Source organism: Hypanus sabinus, chromosome 7, assembly GCF_030144855.1.
Source record: "Hypanus sabinus isolate sHypSab1 chromosome 7, sHypSab1.hap1, whole genome shotgun sequence".
NCBI classification, from domain to species: Eukaryota; Metazoa; Chordata; class Chondrichthyes; order Myliobatiformes; family Dasyatidae; genus Hypanus; species Hypanus sabinus.
In genome coordinates, this window is record NC_082712.1 from 15172865 (window position 1) to 15190987 (window position 18123).

The 18123-nt window shown below is 49.6% G+C and overlaps 1 protein-coding gene across 1 annotated transcript in view; it reads right to left on the minus strand.

The window, feature by feature from the left end:
- Window positions 1–18123, minus strand: part of c9 (complement component 9) — a 92942-nt gene that overhangs the window by 4312 nt on the left and 70507 nt on the right. Inside the window, exons 4-10 of the mRNA XM_059974249.1 lie at window positions 17456–17597; window positions 9844–9982; window positions 9121–9324; window positions 6566–6806; window positions 5104–5256; window positions 2761–2939; window positions 1956–2187 (exon numbers count right to left, since the gene is read on the minus strand). Coding sequence (XP_059830232.1) covers window positions 1956–2187; window positions 2761–2939; window positions 5104–5256; window positions 6566–6806; window positions 9121–9324; window positions 9844–9982; window positions 17456–17597 — 1290 coding nt within the window. The remainder of the gene's footprint in view (window positions 1–1955; window positions 2188–2760; window positions 2940–5103; window positions 5257–6565; window positions 6807–9120; window positions 9325–9843; window positions 9983–17455; window positions 17598–18123) is intronic.

The following is an 18123-nucleotide window of genomic DNA, read 5'->3' on the forward strand; positions in this document are numbered from 1 at the left end:
ACACCCCTCAGTCTCTCACACTCCTCACTTACCTCAGACCCCTCACACTCCACACCCGCCTGACCCCCTCACACTCCACATCCTCCTCATATTCCCTTCTCACACCCACCTCAAACCCACTCACACACCTTACCCTCCTTATCCTCCTCACAGCTCCCCCGCCCTACTCACTTCCTCGCACCCTCACCGTAAACCCATCTTCCTCACCCTGCTCAAACCTCACTCCACACCCTCCTCACACCCCTCACCCTCCTCACATCCTCACACTCCACACCCTCCTCACACTCCACACCCTCCTCACACCCCACACCCTCCTCACATCCTCACACTCCACACCCTCCTCACACTCCACACCCTCCTCACACCCCACACCCTCCTCACATCTCACACATCTTTACACTCTCACACTCCTCACCCTCCTCACACCCCTCACCCTCCTCACATCCTCACACTCCACACCCTCCTCACACTCCACACCCTCCTCACACCCCACACCCTCCTCACATCCTCACACTCCACACCCTCCTCACACTCCACACACTCCTCACACCCCACACCCTCCTCACATCCTCACACTCCACACCCTCCTCACACCCCACACCCTCCTCACATCTCACACATCTTTACACTCTCACACTCCTCACCCTCCTCACACCCCTCACCCTCCTCACATCCTCACACTCCACACCCTCCTCACACTCCACACCCTCCTCACACCCCACACCCTCCTCACATCCTCACACTCCACACCCTCCTCAAACTCCACACCCTCCTCACACCCCACACCCTCCTCACACCCCACACCCTCCTCACATCCTCACACTCCACACCCTCCTCACATCCTCACACTCCACACCCTCCTCACATCTCACACATCTTTACACTCTCACACTCCTCACCCTTCACAACTTCTCAGACCCTCTCACCCTCCTCACACCTCCTTAAACTCCTCACAACCTTCACCCTCCTCACACCCTTCCTCCATCTCACACCCCTCCCCCTTCTCATACTCCCCCAGCCTCACACCCCTCATCTGCATCAATTTCCTACACCCCACCCTCCCCACATCCCCTCATCCTCCTCACACCCCTTACCCCCTGAACCTCCTCACTCAGTCTTACCCTACTCACCCTCATTACCTCCTCACAGCTCCCCATCCTACTCACACATCCTCACGTCAAACTCCTCACACCCCTCACCCTGCTCACATCTCACACCTCTTTACACCCCCTCATAACCCCTTCCCACCTCACCCCCACCCTCCCCAACCTCCTCACACACCCTTACTCTACTCACCCTCCTCAAACCTCTCCTTCCCTCCTTCTCTTCAACCCTCCCTCTCTACTTCTCCAACCCTCCCTCTCCCTCCATCCTCACTCCACCCACCCTCCATCCCTCCCCTCTCTCCAATCCTCCCCCTCCCTCCCTACATCTCTTTAACCACCCGGCCCTCTTCCTCTCCAACCCTTCCTCCACTCTCTCCAGCTGAACCCCTCACCAGTACACCTCACTCCCTGCCCTCTCTCCATCTCTCCCCTCCTTCCCTCCTCTCTATTTCCACCCCTCCCCCTCCACTCCCTCTCACTCTCCAACCACCCCCCTCCGCTCTCTACAACCCCCTTCTATCCTTCCCCTCCCTCTAACCCTCACTCCCTCCCCTCACCATCAATCCTCTCTCACCCTCCCCTCCCTCTACACCTCCTAAACCCTTCCTCTGTTCTCCCCCTTACTCCCTCAACTGCTCCCTCCTCTCTCCGCCTTTCCTCCTCCCTCCCTCTACTCCTCAACCTCACTCCCATCTTTCCACCTCTTTCATTCCCTCTGTCCCCTCTCTCCAACCTTCTCCCTCTTCTCCTCTCCACCCTTTCCTCTCCCCCTCCCCCCCTGCTCCCTCCCACCCCTCCCTCCCTCTCCAACTCCCCCTTCGACCCACTCGCCCTTTCCCCGTCCCTCACCGGTTGGTATGTGTTGTGCCCTGGGGATGTGGCAGGCGTCCCCCTTGTGGGTGTGAGGGCACAGGCAGAGGCACTGCCCGTTGAGGAGAGACACGGTGCCACCGTTGCGGCAGGGCCGGCACTTGCAGGCGTTGAACTCAGCCTCGTAGTCGCTGATGGCTCGCTCCAGGTTGTGGCGGATGGCCACTGCGCCCCTCAATGACAGCGGCACCAGGTTGTAGATGGGCAGCAGCTGGGGCCGGGGGTGGAGAGGTGAGAACTCATAGAACACAGTAGCAGGCCCTTCAGCCCTCCAGACCCTTCCAAACCATCGATGTCTTGTCCCCCCTGACCTGCACCGGGACCATAGCCCTCCCAGCCATGTATCTGTCCAAGTGGGAAGAAGATCCTTGGTCACCTGTGGCCTCCAGTTCTAATCTCACTCAACTTCAGCGCTTGCATTTACCCAATCAATACTCATTTGTACACCTCGATCAATTCTCCCCTCATTCTCCTATACTCTAGGGAATGAAATCCTAATCTATTCAACCTTTCCCCAAACTCAAGACCTCAAGTGCTGGCAACATCCTTGTAAATTTTCCCCGCACGCTTTCAATCTTTTTGGCTTCTTTCCTCTAGGTGGGTGACCAAAACTGCACACAGTACACTAAATTAGGCCTCACCAATATCTTGTATAACTTCAACATAACATCCCATCTCCTGTACTCGATACATTGATTTATGATGGCCAATGTGCCAAAACCTTTCTGCACGACCCGATCTACCCGTGGATCGCATTCGCGAAATTACGCATCTGTTCTCTTACCTTCTGTTTCACGAGTACAGGTGAGTTCCTGAGTGAACTGGCCCAGTCAACAAAGAGAGAGGCATCAATCGACTTCCTTCCCTCAGAGAGCAGAGCATTCAACTTCGTCAGAAACAAAACATTCCCCCCAGACACAAAGGACACCACGTCTTTGATGAGGGAAAGTTCCTGGCCCATAGCTGAAAGTAAGGCATCCAGAGTCAGTCTGAGGCACAACAGTAGGTGGTGTGGGAACTCACCCCCCACGTTACTGTGCGAGAACTTTTAGCGCAACGATAACGGTTCAAGTGGGCAGCTCACCCCAACAAGAGTGCATTGCTTTGTACCTAACCAATCTGTCCCTACTCTGGGAGTGAGTGATGGGACAGTGTAGAGGGAGCTTCACTCTGTGTCTGACCCTGGGAGTGTGTGATGGGACAGTGTAGAGGGAGCTTCACTCTGTGTTTGACCCCGGGAGTGTGTGATGGGACGGTGTAGAGGGAGCTTCACTCTGTGTCTGACCCCGGGAGTGTGTGATGGGACAGTGTAGAGGGAGCTTCACTCTGTGTCTGACCCCGGGAGTGAGTGATGGGATAGTGTACAGGGAGTTTTACTCTGTGTCTGACCCCGGGAGTGTGTGATGGGACAGTGTAGAGGGAGCTTCACTGTGTCTGACTGTGGGAGTGTGTGATGGGACAGTGTAGAGGGAGCTTCACTGTGTCTGACCCCGGGAGTGTGTGATGGGACAGTGTAGAGGGAGCTTCACTGTGTCTGACCCCGGGAGTGTGTGATGGGACAGTGTAGAGGGTGCTTCACTCTGTGTCTGACCCTTTTTTTTTATTACAAAATCCTTTATTACAAATTTCGGTGCTATACAATATATACTGGGAGTGAGTGATGGGACAGTGTGGAGGGAGCTTCACTCTGTGTCTGACCCCGAGAGTGTGTGATGGACAGTGTAGAGGGAGCTTCACTCTGTGTCTGACCCCGGGAGTGTGTGATGGGACAGTGTAGAGGGAGCTTCACTCTGTGTCTGACCCCGGGAGTGTGTGATGGGACAGTGTAGAGGGAGCTTCACTCTGTGTCTGACTGTGGTGAACTACATTTACCTGTCTGGACACACCCCCCCGCTAACTGCTCCTGTGGCTCCTCCCACGGACCCCGGTATAAAGGCGATTGGAGACACCGCCCCGGCCTCAGTCTCCAGGATGTTGTGTGGTGGTCATTTGCTGCTTGTTCTTACTTCCAGCCAATTCAAGCCTATATTTCGCCGCACGTCTCCGAGAGTTATTGATGGTGCATCACTGACCCCCGGAGTGTGTAATGGGACAGTGTGGAGGGAACTTCACTCTGTGTCTGACCCCGGGAGTGTGTGATGGGACAGTGTGGAGGGAGCGCCACCTGGTGTCTGACCCCGGGAGTGTGTGATGGGACAGTGTAGAGGGAGCTTCACTCTGTGTCTGACCCCGGGAGTGTGTGATGGGACAGTGTAGAGCGAGCTTCACTCTGTGTCTGACCCCGGGAGTGTGTGATGGGACAGTGTAGAGGGAGCTTCACTCTGCGTCTGATGCTGGAAGTGTGGGAGGTATTGAATTATTTCTGACATCCTGCACCTACATGAGGAGAAAATTCTTTACCTTACATCTCTGTCCTAATGTGCAGTTTATCGTAAATTTTAATAAATATTATGTACAACAGGATAGTCAATATAAAAAGAAATACCGTCATATCGGTGTGAGTTCATCAGTCTGATGGCCTGGTGGAAGAAGCTGTCCCGGAGCCTGTTGGTCCTGGCTTTTATGCTGTGGTACCGTTTCCCGCATGGGAGCAGCTGGAATGGATTGTGGTTGTGGTGTCTCGGGGGGCCGTTTTTACACACCTGCTTTTGTAAATGTCATCTGCACGGGGGCTGCAGAGGTGTGCATGTAAACATTGAAAGGCTGCGATGGAGTGGACATGGAGAGAATTTTTCTAATGGTGGGACTAGAGGGCACAGTTTCAGAATGATGAGGAAGAATTTCTTTAGCAAGAGGGTGGTGAACATGAGGAATTCATCGCCACAAATGGCTGTGGAGGCCAAGTCACCGAATATACTTAAAGCAGAGTTTGATAGATTCTTGATTGGTCAGAAAGTCAAAGATTGCAGAGAGAAAAGGCAGGAGCAAAGGGTTGAGAGGGGAAATAAGTCAGCCATGATTGACTGGTGAAGTGTGTTGAAGGGTGAATGGCCTCGTTCCGCTCCTGTGCCTAACAGCCGAAGGTTGGCTGGGAACTTATTGAACGGTGGAATAGACAGGACTCGGGTTTTCTGCCACCTCTCATGTCCCAGTGCCTCATCTCAAAATAAATTATTTAAATTCATACTTGTTCTTTCTTTCTTGACAGCTGCACATTTCTCAGCATTGACGTTTTCTGAGATTCCATAAAATTCATTGTTTCCATTTTTGAATATGGCCTGTTGGAGGTTGAGATTGGCACCATATCCCAGGCACGTCTTCAATGTCTCTGTTGTGATTTCTGTAAGCAGAGACAGAGGGGATGAGCTGAATTCTTCATCTTCTCCATTGTCCAGAATACTGCAGTACAGGAGTAGGCTCTTCAGCACAGCTAGTCTGTGTAAGAAACAATGGCTTTAAGCTGACCCTACCTGCCTGAAATAGAATCCTAGAGCATCACATCTCTTCAGCGCAAACTCTGCCTTGAACCATCGACCCACACGGAGCAAGTCCTATTTATACCCTTCATCATTTTGTATACCTCTACCAAAACTCTGCTCATTCTCCTACGCTCCAGGGAATAAAATCCTAACCTATTCAACCTTTCCCTGTAACTCAGGTCCTCAATTCCTGTTAACATCCTTGTAAACTTTCTCAGCAAATCTCGCAATCTTACTGATAGTTATGTGACCAGAACTGCACACAATAGTCCAATTAGGCCTCACAAACATCTTGTACAACTTCAACGTAACATCCCTTCTCCTGTAATCAATACTTGGACTCACGAAGGGCAATATGTCAGAAGTTCTCGTTATGACCCTGTCTGCCTGTGACACCACTTTCAGGGAATTATGGATCTGTATCTCTTCGGACAAGACAGGAATTGGGATGTTATATTGAAGATGCATGAAACGTTGTTGGAGCCTAATTTGGAGAATTCTGTGCAGTTCTGTAAGGATATAAATAAGATTGAAGGAGTACAGAGAAAGAGTACATTGCTAGACTGGGCTGCTTTTCTGTTCCTCAGCATTGGTGCTTCCATACGAGGCTGAGATACACCCAGTCAGGACACCCTCCACTGTGCGTCTAGAGAAGATTGTCAAAGTGTTCGGTGACATGCCGAATCTACACAAACTTCTGACAAAGTACAGGCACTTTATGACGGCACCTATGTGCTGTTCCCAGGACAGGTACGGGCAGAAGTTACAAACACACATACTGTGCCACCATGCTCAAGGATTACTTCTGCACTGCCCTGTTATCAGACCCTTGAATGCCAATATACTCTTATCTCCCAGTAGATCTCCTTGAACCTTACTGGCTGTCTGCACCAGACTTGCTCTGTAACTGTAGCATTTCTCTCTGCCTTCTGTTTCTTTTGTGTGACCTCTCTGTACTTATGTACAGAATGATCTCTCCGGTTGGCGCGCAAACAAAGTTTTTCACTGTACATGTGACTATAATAAACCAATTACCAACACAACGTGTGGGTCTGGCAAATGGCTCTCACAGATCTATGACTGATTAGTGCTTTTGAGGATTCAGGTTTAGGCCTCAAGTGCCGCGGATTGAAGAATGCACAGTTTGGTGGACAATGAATGCTGACTTACCCTCTTTGGCCATTTGGGACTTATCCAACACATAGACCAGTTGATATTGTCCGCCGAGGGTTCCCGATGAGGTGTAGTGTGTGCCGTAGTCTTCCAGAATTTTAAAATATGCACCCTTGTCATACTCCGTCGGGAGTCCCTTCAGTTCGAATACAAAGTCTGGCTCAAGCTCGTAGCGTTGACTGCGCACGTTGAAATGTGCCAACTCCACTTGGCCTTTGACCAGGAAATAATCATTATTCTAGATTTGAAGAGACGTTTGAAATACTGGGATTATGTTCAACAAATCGAGGAACTATGGCTGGCCCCATACCCCTCTGTGCTTCATCGGTCCATGCCCTCCCCTCCCCTCTCACCATGTTTCTCCCCTACTTTAACATTTGCTGTGCTCAACCTGTTTCATTCTAACTACTCCAACAGAGGGCTAGGATGTGATGCTGAGACTTTACAAGGCACTGGTCAGACGTTGCCTGCAGTATTGTGAACAGTTTCGGGCCCCATGTGCTGATATTGTGGAGGATCCAGAGCAGGTTCACAAGAATGGTTCCAGGGATGAAAGGGTTAGCAATATGAGGAGTGCTTGATGGCTCTAGGCCTGTAGTTGCTGGAGTCTTGAAGAATGCGTGGGACCTTATTGAACCCATCAAAGAGTGAAAAGCCTGGATAAAGTGGGTGTGGAGAAGGTACTTCCTCTACTAGGGGTGTCTAAGATGAGAGAACACAGCATCAGAATAGAGGGACGTCCATTTAGAACAGAGATGAGGAGGAATTTCTTTTACCAGAGGGTGGTGAATCCGTGGAATTCATTGCCACAGGCAGCTGTGGAGGCCAAATCATTGAGTATATTTAAAGTGGAGATTAATAGGTTCTTTAATTCTGGTCGTCTGGTAAGGTGGCGGTGTATGTACACATACAGCCTATCGGGGACCAACCAAAGGTGCACTTTTCTTTGTTACATTGCAAGATTAGTCTTGACTCCAATAACTATGCGTTCAGCAGGTCCGCTGCATCAGCGAGCTTCTCATTGTCTGGAGTAACCGGCCGGCCGTTCAAAGACAGCCATTCGGACAGTCAGGCTGACAGAGTCGGGTCGGGACATCGAGCTGAAGGAGACGAGTTGGGCCCTCAGGCTGACAGAGTCGGGTCGGGACATCGAGCTGAGGGCGTTGAGTTGGGCCCTCAGGCTGACAGAGTCGGATGGGGACATCGAGCTGAGGGAGTTGAGTTGGGCCCTCGGACTGACAGAGTCGGATGGGGACATCGAGCTGAGGGAGTTGAGTTGGGCCCTCGGACTGACAGAGTCGGATGGGGACATCGAGCTGAGGGAGTTGAGTTGGGCCCTCGGACTGACAGAGTCGGATGGGGACATCGAGCTAAGGGAGACGAGTTGGGCCCTCAGGCTGACAGAGTCGGGTCGGGACATCGAGCTGAGGGAGTTGAGTTGGGCCCTCGGGCTGAGAGAGTCGGGTCAGGACATTGAGCTGAGGGAGTTGAGTTGGGTCCTCGGACTGACAGAGTCGGGTCAGGACATCGAGCTAAGGGAAATGAGTTAGGCCCTCGGACTGACAGAGTCGGGTCAGGACATTGAGCTGAGGGAGTTGAGTTGGGCCCTCGGGCTGAGAGGGTCGGGTCGGGACATCGAGCTGAGGGAAATGAGTTAGGCCCTCAGGCTAAGAGAGTAGGGTCGGGACATCGATCTGAGGGAAATGAGTTAGGCCCTCAGGCTGAGAGAGTCGGGTCGGGACATCGATCTGAGGGAAATGAGTTAGGCCCTCAGGCTGAGAGAGTAGGGTGGGGACATCGAGCCAAGGGAGACGAGTTGGGCCCTTGGACTGAGAGAGTAGGGTGGGGACACTGAGCTGAGGAAAATGAGTTGGGATGTTGGGCTGAGAGAGTCGGGTGTCTATGTTCTTTTCCTCTCTATCTTGTTATTTAGAATGCACATGTATGTTTTAGTACTTTGGCCCAGAGCAACGCTGCCATGTTCATTTGGAGCTATGTATTGAATGACAATTAAACTTGATTTGATTTGACATCAAAGGTTACAAGTTGAATGGAGTTGAGAGGGAAAAAAATCAGCCATAATAGAATGGCAGAGCAGACTCGATGGGCTGAATGATCTAATTCTGCTTGAATGTCTTGTGGTCTTATCAATATCAATGTGAACACAGGGAGAGGAGGCAATTTGGCAGACAGTGGTGATAGGAATTACAGATGGAGTGTCACTCTATATCTGAGCCTGGGAGTGCATGATGGGGCATCCACCCACCCTCTCCCTCCCCTCCCCTACAGCTCTTCCTCTCTTTTCTTTCCCACAATCTCTCTCTCCTCCTCACTCTTTTACCTCCACCCTGTCCCCACCTACCCCTCCTTCCCCACTACGCCCTTCACTCTATGCCCTTTCTCCCTACTCCTGTAACCCCTCGCTCACCCACTATACCCTCCTCACTTTCTGTCCCATCTCTATTCCCTCCCTCCTCTCTGACCCCTCCCTCCCCAGTCCTGCCTACCCCCTCCCTCAGTTGGAGCCTCCCCCCATGGTGCCGGTCTGCTACCTGGGACTGATTGTCAGACAGCAGTGTGTAGAGGCTTTTGCTGAGGTTGGTGCTGAAATGGGCCCCAGCCGAGAAGTTCACCTTCATGTTCAGTTTCAGTGAGAACCCTGCATTGAATTTGCTGTTGATCTCCTTGAAGACCTTCTTGACGACTTCGGTGGAACTCTCGTACATCTCGGTGGTGAATTGCTGCCGGGCATATGTCTGGGTATGTGGGAAGGGAGCACAGGGTTCATTTGGGGAAGGGTCATAACTACAACCCTTATGCCCCCTCTACCCCTACTGTATCATCCCAACAACTCCCTACCTTCCCTTCAGTCTTTCCTTCAACTCCATTCCCTTCCCCTCCCAACAACTCCCTACCTTCTCTCTCCTCCCTCCCACCAACTCCATTTCTCCCCCTCCCAACAACTCCCTACCCTCCCTTCTGTCCTCCCTTCAACTCCATTCCCTCCTACTCCCAACAACTCCCTACCCTCCCTTCTGTTCTCCCTCTAACTCCATTCCCTACCCTCCCTTCTGTCCTCCCACCAACTCCATTCCCTGCTATCCCCAACTCCCTACCCTCCCTTCTGTCCTCCCACCAACTCCATTCCCTCCCTCCTCCCTCCACTCCCTCCTCCCCTTTCCCTCATTCCCTCTCTTCCTCACTTCCCTTCCCCATGAGTCCTCTCTCTCTCTCCTCCCTCCTCCTTCCTCTCCTCTGGGGCTGTGCGTTGTGACCTGATAATGGAACGTGTTGATGTTCCAGGGAACACGGATGTGGGCCCTCTGGATGCCGTTGTAAACCGTTTTACACATCCCGTTGTAGAAGTCGTTGTTGAAAGGGTTTCTCCAAGGCTCCATCCCCAGGATATTCGCCCTGTGGACCCAGGGCAGCAGGTGTGAGATGGCGGCCCACTCTCCTACTGAACCAGACTCATAGAGCAGTACAGCACAGAACCAGGCCTTCCACACATCTACTCTGTGGCAAACTGATAGTCCCATCGACCTGCACCTGGACCAAAGCCCTCCATCCCATACACCTATCATAATTTGACTTAAACGTTGAACATCCACCACTTGTTCTGGCAGCTTGTTTCGTACTCTCACCAGAGTGAAGAAGTTTCCACTCATGTTCCCCTTAAACATTTCACCTTTCACCCTTAATCCATCACCTCTAGCTTTAGTCCCACGCAACCTCAGTGGAAAAAGCCTGCTTGCATTTACCCTCTCTACACCCCTCATAATGTTGCATCCCTCTATCAAATCTCCTCTCAATCTTCTATCTCCAGGAAATAAAGCCCTAATCCATTAACTAAGGTCCTCAATTCCCAGCAACATTATTGAAAATTTTCATTGTCCCCTTTAAATATTATTGATGCCTCTCCAGAACAGCACACAGTAATGCAAATTTGGCCTCACCAAAAATACAATATTCCATCTTCTGGTCTAATCTATGAAAGCCAATGCACCAAAAGCTTTCTTTACGATCCTATTTACCTGTGACGCCACTTACAAGGAATTATGAAACTTTTTCCCCAGATTCCTGTGTTCCACCACCATGATCCTCCAGTCCGCACGGTTGTGTGCTCAGCCCCCTACTTGACTCCCTGCAACTGCCGTTGCGGCCAGATTCCTCTTTAACGACAATACAAGTTGACGACTGATGGTTCTGCAATGGGCCAAGATGCGAATAACACTGACTCAGACAGCTCAACTAAACTAACGAGCAGGTCCTTGACGTAAACATCACCACTAGCTTCTCCTGGTCCAACAACACAGTCAAAAGAGCTCACCAACAACTTCAATTGTTCACTGAATTTTGTCCTTTAATGGCAGCTTATGGCAAATCAATTAAAAATTCTTTGGAGGCCAAACAAATTGACCTTGTAGATGCATCACAGAAACCATCCGTTCCCGATACGTCACAGTGAACATCCTATCCCAATACACCACAGTGAACATCCTATCCCGATACGTCACAGTGGACATCCTATCCTGATACACCACAGTGAACATCCTATCCCGATACACCACAGTGAACATCCTATCCCGATACATCACAGTGAACATCCTATCCCGATACATCACAGTGAACATCCTATCCCGATACACCACAGTGAACATCCTATCCCGATACACCACAGTGAACATCCTATCCCGATACATCACAGTGAACATCCTATCCCGATACACCACAGTGAACATCCTATCCCGATACGTCACAGTGAACATCCTATCCCGATACGTCACAGTGAACATCCTATCCCGATACGTCACAGTGAACATCCTATCCCAATACACCACAGTGAACATCCTATCCCAATACACCACAGTGAACATCCTATCCCAATACACCACAGTGAACATCCTATCCCGATAGATCACAGTGAACATCCTATCCCGATACGTCACAGTGAACATCCTATCCCGATACGTCACAGTGAACATCCTATCCCAATACACCACAGTGAACATCCTATCCCAATACACCACAGTGAACATCCTATCCCAATACACCACAGTGAACATCCTATCCCGATAGATCACAGTGAACATCCTATCCCGATACGTCACAGTGTACATCCTATCCCGATACACCACAGTGAACATCCTATCCCAATACACCACAGTGAACATCCTATCCCGATACACCACAGTGAACATCCTATCCCAATACACCACAGTGAACATCCTATCCCAATACACCACAGTGAACATCCTATCCCAATACACCACAGTGAACATCCTATCCCGATAGATCACAGTGAACATCCTATCCCGATACGTCACAGTGTACATCCTATCCCGATACGTCACAGTGAACATCCTATCCCGATACGTCACAGTGAACATCCTATCCCGATACACCACAGTGAACATCCTATCCCAATACACCACAGTGAACATCCTATCCCAATGCACCACAGTGAACATCCTATCCCAATACACCACAGTGAACATCCTATCACGATACATCACAGTGAACATCCTATCCCGATACACCACAGTGAACATCCTAGCCGAATACACCACAGTGAACATCCTATCCCGATACACCACAGTGAACATCCTATCCCGATACACCACAGTGAACATCCTATCCCAATACACCACAGTGAACATCCTATCCCGATACACCACAGTGAACATCCTATCCCAATACACCACAGTGAACATCCTATCCCAATACACCACAGTGAACATCCTATCCCGATACACCACAGTGAACATCCTATCCCGATACATCACAGTGAACATCCCATCCCGATACACCACAGTGAACATCCCATCCCGATACACCACAGTGAACATCCTATCCCGATACACCACAGTGAACATCCTATCCCGATACACCACAGTGAACATCCTATCCCGATACATCACAGTGAACATCCCTATCCCGATACGTCACAGTGAACATCCTATCCCGATACACCACAGTGAACATCCTATCCCGATACATCACTGTGAACATCCTATCCCAATACACCACAGTGAACATCCTATCCCGATACACCACAGTGAACATCCTATCCCGATACATCACTGTGAACATCCTATCCCAATACACCACAGTGAACATCCTATCCCGATACACCACAGTGAACATCCTATCCCGATACATCACTGTGAACATCCTATCCCAATACGTCACAGTGAACATCCTATCCCGATACGTCACAGTGAACATCCTATCCCGATACACCACAGTGAACATCCTATCCCGATACACCACAGTGAACATCCTATCCCGATACACCACAGTGAACATCCTATCCCGATACATCACAGTGAACATCCTATCCCGATACACCACAGTGAACATCCTATCCCGATACACCACAGTGAACATCCTATCCCGATACATCACTGTGAACATCCTATCCCAATACACCACAGTGAACATCCTATCCCAATGCACCACAGTGAACATCCTATCCCAATACACCACAGTGAACATCCTATCACGATACATCACAGTGAACATCCTATCCCGATACACCACAGTGAACATCCTATCCCGATACACCACAGTGAACATCCTATCCCGATACATCACAGTGAACATCCCTATCCCGATACGTCACAGTGAACATCCTATCCCGATACACCACAGTGAACATCCTATCCCGATACATCACTGTGAACATCCTATCCCAATACACCACAGTGAACATCCTATCCCGATACACCACAGTGAACATCCTATCCCGATACATCACTGTGAACATCCTATCCCAATACGTCACTGTGAACATCCTATCCCGATACGTCACAGTGAACATCCTATCCCGATACACCACAGTGAACATCCTATCCCGATACACCACAGTGAACATCCTATCCCGATACACCACAGTGAACATCCTATCCCGATACACCACAGTGAACATCCTATCCCGATACACCACAGTGAACATCCTATCCCGATACATCACAGTGAACATCCTATCCCGATACACCACAGTGAACATCCTATCCCGATACACCACAGTGAACATCCTATCCCGATACACCACAGTGAACATCCTATCCCGATACACCACAGTGAACATCCTATCCCGATACACCACAGTGAACATCCTATCCCGATACATCACTGTGAACATCCTATCCCGATACACCACAGTGAACATCCTATCCCAATGCACCACAGTGAACATCCTATCCCGATACACCACAGTGAACATCCTATCACGATACATCACAGTGAACATCCTATCCCGATACACCACAGTGAACATCCTATCCCGATACACCACAGTGAACATCCTATCCCGATACATCACAGTGAACATCCTATCCCGATATGTCACAGTGAACATCCTATCCCGATACACCACAGTGAACATCCTATCCCGATACATCACTGTGAACATCCTATCCCAATACACCACAGTGAACATCCTATCCCGATACACCACAGTGAACATCCTATCCCGATACGTCACAGTGAACATCCTATCCCGATACGTCACAGTGAACATCCTATCCCAATACGTCACAGTGAACATCCTATCCCGATACACCACAGTGAACATCCTATCCCGATACACCACAGTGAACATCCTATCCCGATACACCACAGTGAACATCCTATCCCGATACACCACAGTGAACATCCTATCCCGATACACCACAGTGAACATCCTATCCCGATACATCACAGTGAACATCCTATCCCGATACACCACAGTGAACATCCTATCCCGATACACCACAGTGAACATCCTATCCCGATACACCACAGTGAACATCCTATCCCGATACGTCACAGTGAACATCCTATCCCGATACGTCACAGTGAACATCCTATCCCGATACACCACAGTGAACATCCTATCCCGATACGCCACAGTGAACATCCTATCCCGATACGTCACAGTGAACATCCTATCCCGATACACCACAGTGAACATCCTATCCCGATACACCACAGTGAACATCCTATCCCGATACGTCACAGTGAACATCCTATCCCGATACACCACAGTGAACATCCTATCCCAACACATCACAGTGAACATCCTATCCCGATACGTCACAGTGAACATCCTATCCCGATACACCACAGTGAACATCCTATCCCGATACACCACAGTGAACATCCTATCCCGATACACCACAGTGAACATCCTATCCCGATACGTCACAGTGAACATCCTATCCCGATACGTCACAGTGAACATCCTATCCCGATACACCACAGTGAACATCCTATCCCAACACATCACAGTGAACATCCTATCCCGATACGTCACAGTGAACATCCTATCCCGATACACCACAGTGAACATCCTATCCCGATACACCACAGTGAACATCCTATCCCGATACACCACAGTGAACATCCTATCCCGATACACCACAGTGAACATCCTATCCCGATACGTCACAGTGAACATCCTATCCCGATAGACCACAGTGAACATCCTATCCCAATACATCACAGTGAACATCCTATCCCGATACGTCACAGTGAACATCCTATCCCGATACACCACAGTGAACATCCTATCCCGATACACCACAGTGAACATCCTATCCCAATACACCACAGTGAACATCCTATCCCAATACACCACAGTGAACATCCTATCCCGATACGTCACAGTGAACATCCTATCCCAATACACCACAGTGAACATCCTATCCCGATACACCACAGTGAACATCCTATCCCGATACGTCACAGTGAACATCCTATCCCGATACACCACAGTGAACATCCTATCCCGATACACCACAGTGAACATCCTATCCCGATACACCACAGTGAACATCCTATCCCGATACACCACAGTGAACATCCTATCCCGATACACCACAGTGAACATCCTATCCCGATACACCACAGTGAACATCCTATCCCGATACACCACAGTGAACATCCTATCCCGATACACCACAGTGAACATCCTATCCCGATACGTCACAGTGAACATCCTATCCCGATACGTCACAGTGAACATCCTATCCCGATACGTCACAGTGAACATCCTATCCCGATACGTCACAGTGAACATCCTATCCCGATACACCACAGTGAACATCCTATCCCGATACACCACAGTGAACATCCTATCCCGATACACCACAGTGAACATCCTATCCCGATACATCACAGTGAACATCCTATCCCGATACATCACAGTGAACATCCTATCCCGATACACCACAGTGAACATCCTATCCCGATACATCACAGTGAACATCCTATCCCGATACATCACAGTGAACATCCTATCCCGATACACCACAGTGAACATCCTATCCCGATACATCACAGTGAACATCCTATCCCGATACACCACAGTGAACATCCTATCCCGATACACCACAGTGAACATCCTATCCCGATACGTCACAGTGAACATCCTATCCCGATACACCACAGTGAACATCCTATCCCGATACGTCACAGTGAACATCCTATCCCGATACACCACAGTGAACATCCTATCCCGATACACCACAGTGAACATCCTATCCCGATACATCAGAGTGAACATCCTATCCCGATACATCACAGTGAACATCCTATCCCGATACACCACAGTGAACATCCTATCCCGATACATCACAGTGAACATCCTATCCCGATACATCACAGTGAACATCCTATCCCGATACATCACAGTGAACATCCTATCCCGATACACCACAGTGAACATCCTATCCCGATACATCACAGTGAACATCCTATCCCGATACGTCACAGTGAACATCCTATCCCGATACACCACAGTGAACATCCTATCCCGATACACCACAGTGAACATCCTATCCCGATACATCACAGTGAACATCCTATCCCGATACATCACAGTGAACATCCTATCCCGATACATCACAGTGAACATCCTATCCCGATACATCACAGTGAACATCCTATCCCGATACACTACAGTGAACATCTTATCCCGATACGTCACAGTGAACATCCTATCCCGATACACCACAGTGAACATCCTATCCCGATACACCACAGTGAACATCCTATCCCGATACATCACAGTGAACATCCTATCCCGATACATCACAGTGAACATCCTATCCCGATAGATCACAGTGAACATCCTATCCCGATACATCACAGTGAACATCCTATCCCGATACATCACAGTGAACATCCTATCCCGATACATCACAGTGAACATCCTATCCCAATACACCACAGTGAACATCCTATCCCGATACATCACAGTGAACATCCTATCCCGATACGTCACAGTGAACATCCTATCCCGATACACCACAGTGAACATCCTATCCCAACACATCACAGTGAACATCCTATCCCGATACAGCACAGTGAACATCCTATCCCGATACATCACAGTGAACATCCTATCCCGATACACCACAGTGAACATCCTATCCCGATACACCACAGTGAACATCCTATCCCGATACACCACAGCGCGGTAAGGCAGCACCACAAGAAACAACAGGGAGTTGTGGTACAGTTCGGAACTTCAGAGAAACCAGCTTCCCCTCCATAGACTCTGCCTACACTTGTTGCTGCCTCAGTGTAGCAGCCAGCAGTATTAAAAACCCCACCAACTCTGGACATTCTTTCTACTCCCCCCTGCCATTGGGCGGAAGATACCAAAGCTTGTTGGCATGTATTACCTGGCTCAAGGACAGCTTCAGCCTCACTGTTGTAAAGCTGTTGACTGTTGAGGTGATTAGCAAGGGAATCAGAGATTATGGAGAGAAGGCAGGAGTATGGGGTTGACAAGAATGTTAAATCAGCCATAATGAAATGGCAGGAAATACTCGATAGGCTGAATGGCCTAATTTTGTTCCTATGTCTTATGGTCTTACAAAATGTGATGGAACTTACCCAGTACCAGCAATGTGTGCTATTTCCAAGGGTTCCACCGGCCTCCTACAAGGTGAGCGGACATCCTCGCACTCATCCTCGTCACTGAAGTCACCGCAGTCATTGTCTTCGTTACACGTCAGCCTTCTGCTGATACAGTGCCCTGTGAGGAGATAGGAGGGGAAGCTCTTTAGCTCTCCTATCTAAACAGTTCCAGTGAGGCGCGAGCCTCCCCAGCATTGAGGGTGTCTTCAAAAGGCGAGGCCTCAGGAAGATGGCGTCCATCATTAAGAACCCGCACCACCCAGGACATGCCCTCTTCTCATTGCTACCATCAGGGAGGAGGAACAGGAGCCTGAAGACACACACTCAATGATTCAGCAACAGCTTCTTCCCCTCCACCATCAGATTTCTGAATGAACAGTGAACCCACAAACACTAACTCACAATTAATGCTCTATTTTGCACTACTTAATTTTCTTTTTGTAATTTATAGTTTTTATGCATTGTAACGTACAGCTACCGCAAAACAACAAATTTGATGACATATATCAGTGATAATAATCCTGATTCTGATTCTGATCTTGTGTGTGGAACTAGTGCACGAGACAACCCAACAGTCACCTCCCAAGTTTGAGCCCGTGTTGTGGCTGTACCTGCAGGGTGCTCTGTCACAACCTCTGCCACAC